The sequence below is a fragment of the Dioscorea cayenensis genome, unplaced genomic scaffold (genome assembly GCF_009730915.1).
Source record: "Dioscorea cayenensis subsp. rotundata cultivar TDr96_F1 unplaced genomic scaffold, TDr96_F1_v2_PseudoChromosome.rev07_lg8_w22 25.fasta BLBR01000505.1, whole genome shotgun sequence".
In the NCBI taxonomy this organism is placed as follows: Eukaryota; Viridiplantae; Streptophyta; class Magnoliopsida; order Dioscoreales; family Dioscoreaceae; genus Dioscorea; species Dioscorea cayenensis.
Window position 1 is genome coordinate 30,007 of NW_024086896.1, and position 4,660 is coordinate 34,666.

Consider the following 4,660-nt stretch of genomic DNA (forward strand, 5'->3'; position numbering starts at 1 on the left):
TAACACAAGCAAGCATGGTTTTATGAATCAGATGGTGAGTTAGACAATCAAACACAACTTGCATTAGAATGGGAAAATAGATTCTATATCAACAAAAAGACATTAATGTTATAAAATCCACCAGAGTTGATCAATATGACCTGTAAAGGCCCAGCAATGGTTTTTCTCTCTCTTCCATTCTTTTCTTCGCGGCTTCTCGTGCTCTTAGAGCAGCCTCTTCTTCCTTTGATATGGCTTTTGTCTTCTCCCCTTCCCTCTTTCTTTTCTGAATAGCAATTGATGATTGAGCACCTTTAACAAACCTCATGGGATTCAAAGTTGTTGAGACAACACGACCTGGAGCAGGGCCGGCTTTACTTTCTGAAGCAGTAATATCGTGTGCACCAGATGATGAAGTCCCCGGAGTTGAAGAAGGCTTCTTAGAAAGGTGTTTACCATCTTTTGTATTTGATGAATGACTTATGCCTGGTTTTGAAACATGAGATGTGAATGCTTCATCCTGTGTAATCCACTTGCCTGGTACACAAAAAAATTATTTAAGAGGAAGTGGCATAAGAGAGAAGTAAAATCTGCATCTGATTAAAATGATAAAATTAAAAAATAAACTTTTAAACTTTTTTTAAAAAAATTCTAAAGCTTTTTTTTTCAAGTACCTAATTCATTAGAGTAGAATAAGCCAGTATTTGGGTCAAAATGGTGTCCATTATCCTGACAGTAGTAGTATCCAGAAGTAGCATCATACTCCCACTCTGCAAACAACAGGCCTCATAGTTGTTACATTTGCAATAACAAGCAAGAATTCTAACATCACTCACTATGCTCGCTTGTCTAGTGTGGTAGTTGTTATAATAATAATAACCAACCATAGTTTGCCTTGTGAAAAAAGGGTCAACATCTCTAGTTGCCCTTGAGTAACTAGTATTACCTGGATTTTCCTCATCCACAGTCTGGCCACAAGAATTCTTGGCTTCTTGAAATGATGCTAAATCTTTCTGATAACTACGTTTAGCTTTCTGCAGAACATAAGCATTAACAAGGTAAGGAGGAATGATAAGAGGAAAGCTTTAATTCATAACAAAGATTTTTATTCCCAATGATCAGAGGTTGTTGGATTGCACTAGAATTCATAGTGACAATTGCACAAACAACCACTCACAGCAAAACATGCAAATAGTCCTTTTCAATGAATACCGACATAAATTTACCTCTTCTATTTGCTGAAGGGCACGGGCTGCATCCTTTTTCTGCTTCTCCTTGGCAGCGCTTTCTTTTCTCATGGTAGCAATCCTTTTATTAACATTGTCCTTATGACGCTGACCAAGCTCATGTGTTCTGATACTTAATGAGTTATTGGCTATATAAATCTTGCAGAAGTCGCACCATTTATTTCCCTGACTAACCCAGTACTGTGGGAAATGCACAAAAACAGGAAACAGAAATGTTAAATAGAGATTATCCAATACTGAAAACCCAAGAGTGAAAAGTTCACAAACTAGTTACAATATAATTAAAAGTAAAATCGATATCTTAACATAATAAATAGGAAATAGTAATAGAGAAATTAATTTATGCGGAAAGATCGAACAAATCAGGAATGCACACTCTTAACCAAGTATCTCAAGAAAATAATCAAAAAGTGTAAAAACAGAAGAAATTATGAATGGTTTGGCCAACTGAGAAACTATATTTAGACAGATTATAAACATACACAAACTGACAAATATACACATTGAATGCTCCTCAAAAATACATATCTGAGGCATGACGCTGATCAAAATTTAGAAGTTGGATTGCATTTTAATAGACCAGGACTCTATATAGATGGGATCTCTAGTCCAAGGAGTTAATCAGAACAATGATCTGATCATCTATCAATAATCAGGGCGTGACAGGCGAGGTCTGAAAGCACCTGTGACCAATAGTCTTTTGATCTGATGTTCATTAGAAAAAAATTTCTTCAAGATTTACAATTTTAAATCTTTGAGTTTGAGTTTATTGATGAACAATGTTTAAAAAGGTGTTTGAGGCATACACTTCAAGGCCCGCCTCAAGGTGAGGTGGAAGAAAATAGCCCCGAAGCATATGCCTTTCCTTTTCTATATGAGGCGGCATGCCTTGAGATGTTATGCTTCGAGGAGCCTCGAGGCGTACGCCTTAATTAGTTGGATTATCAAATATGGATCAACCCAGAATTTTAAAAAACCCATATAGGTTTTAAGGGTTTTTTTTTTAAGAACATTAAAATTATCAAAGAAATAATAATAATTAAAAGAGATATAAGAGTTGTCACCAACTAGAAGAAGAGAAAGAAGGGCTAGTATTACTCATGATATTTTTTATCACGTTATAAATGTTTTCCAGGTAAAGGAAAAGGACCAATAGCATTGGTGGATGAAGAAGAATCTTAATGGGAAAAGGATGTTGATGTTGAAGATGAAGAAAAATAATGATTTGCGTAAAATTTTGCTTTTAGAATGAAATAAGTTTAAATTAAAAACTATAAAAAAATTAAGGACAACTAATCTTTTTTTATTATGAATTTTATGACTATTTTTGTCACTTAACTACTTATATATATATCATTTAAGTTGAGGCTTATGCCTTGGTCCGTCTCGAGGCTAACACCTCGCTTCACAAAGACAAAATACCTTAGGAACGCTCATTCGCCTTTTTTTAAACATTGTTGCGTAATATACTAACATTTGAAAAAGTGGTATGTGGATTCCACATTAATGACATAATATGCTTCTATTTTATTGTTAATATCCTCCCATTCAATAATCTTGATCCTGTTGTATCAAAGTTGGTATAAAGACAACAGGAAAAAATCCTTTTTCACAACTTAGTGATTGCAAAATGGGTGCTATGCTGCACACTCTGATACCAACAGAGAAAACTTGGAGAATCCTTCTTTAGGGTAAGAAAATAAACAACTCTGGCGTCACCAATAAATATTTCATGAATCACATTAGGATGACAAGAACAAAATTGTTCAGCAAAATAGGTAAATCCCAAGTTTTTCACTCTTACTCATCCTCTTATTAATAATGTTTCCACACTTATAGGGCAGGTAAAGATTCTGTGGGCCTAGAAAGTTCCGGGAAAGAATCTATATTAAAAACTACGAAAATAAAGAAAAATGCATTGTTAATAGATTCCAGGGCATCTCTAACAACATCTAAATGTACAAAATAAAAGTCAACTATTGCAGAATTGGCATGGGCTATATCTACCACCAATCCCTTGGCAGACCACCACAGACTTATAATCATGATGCCAAGGAAAATACATATCCATGTTCAATAAGGCATTCCCAGATCATTACCATATCAAATCAGCATATTGTAGAAAGTCATGCCTCTGAGGTTTCAGGTCAGCTTGCCCTTAAGTCACATTTAAATTGTTAAGAAAAACAGAGACACAAAGTTCTAACCTCAAAATGGAGGCTAAGGATTTGCAAAGTAAAGCAATAGTAAATTTAATAAGACAAATCATTGAGCCCACAAAAATTCAAACTAATGGTCTGATCCTCAATTAACATGAGAGGAAATAGTAGTTCTGATTTCGCAGATACTATCCTCATGAAAACAGAAGGATTAAGGGCAATGAAGTTGCTTTTATACCAATATTCCTTTACTTCCAGCTAATAATTTTTATTGTTGAAGTGTATAACTGCCATTTGAAGAGGTTGCAATCAAACATATAGTTTTCATGACATAACAAAATGCAGCAGATCATAAAATTTTCCACTTTCACTCCATCTATTCACTTATTCATTCTTTTTTAAAATTCCAAAACTCCATTGCTCACCAAAACAAAATGCCTTCTGCAAGCGCATGCAACGGAAATTGAATTTTTCACTCACTCATCTCTTATTCATACAAATAACACCATGAAAAATTTCAAAATAATAATAATAATAATCGCAAGTGATCTTTGTGGCCTACTACGGAGAATTATTGCAATCCTATAATATCGCACCACGATTTAGATTCTGGAAAACAAAAATTATGCCCTAGTTCCATAAAAGCTCAACAATGATGAATAATTGATTCGTTCATATTAAAAAAAACAGAATTCCAATACTACCACAAAAACCCTCTGTCAAAAATCAAAATTTGCGAAGATTTATCATGGAAAACCCTAATTAGAAAGCAGGATTCGTAGAGAAAAAGATCACCTCTGTCATGTTGGAAGAGAGAGCGAAACACAGCGATCCTGTGCTGATGATACAAAGAGAGGAAGCCAAGAACTTCAAGAAGAGATGGATTCGAAGATGCAAAACCCTAGACGTCGCACAGCGGAGAAGAAGCAGGGGTTCGGAGAGGCCTTTGGTCTCTTCTTTCCAAGCTTGAACAAGCTTGACCTTTCTTTTCCGAATAAAAGAAGATTTATATAAAATATGGAAATTTATATATATAACCTTATAAAAAATTATAATTATTTATCTATCTATAAATTTCGAGGCAATGAGTATTCCGGTTGAAATATTTTAGGACAAAGAATCTTGGGCTAGCCCAATGGTAACTACCTATGGTTGTAAGTGAGAGGTCTCAAGTTTGAACCTCTCAGCTTACAATTCATATTTAGGGTCCTCTATGGGAGTTCTGTGTAAGGATTACTTCTCATTTTCCCCTCCAGGGTTGCATGGCGGGAGATT

The 4,660-nt window shown here is 34.8% G+C and overlaps 1 protein-coding gene across 2 annotated transcripts; it reads right to left on the reverse strand.

Annotated features, from left to right (window-relative positions):
• On the reverse strand, positions 1-4,366 carry LOC120254561 (zinc finger protein ZOP1-like). Of its 2 annotated transcripts, XM_039262657.1 has the most exons (6): positions 4,313-4,366; positions 4,181-4,262; positions 1,206-1,406; positions 926-1,013; positions 654-749; positions 1-516 (listed from the first exon to the last, which is right to left on the reverse strand). In XM_039262657.1, exons 2-6 carry the CDS (start codon positions 4,187-4,189, stop codon positions 131-133), a joined length of 780 nt encoding a protein of 259 aa, XP_039118591.1. In that variant the 5' UTR covers positions 4,190-4,262; positions 4,313-4,366; the 3' UTR covers positions 1-130. The 2 variants fall into 2 exon arrangements, with proteins under 2 accessions (XP_039118591.1, XP_039118590.1); XM_039262656.1 differs by having other exon boundaries at positions 4,181-4,365.
• Positions 4,367-4,660: the final 294 nt, after the last annotated feature.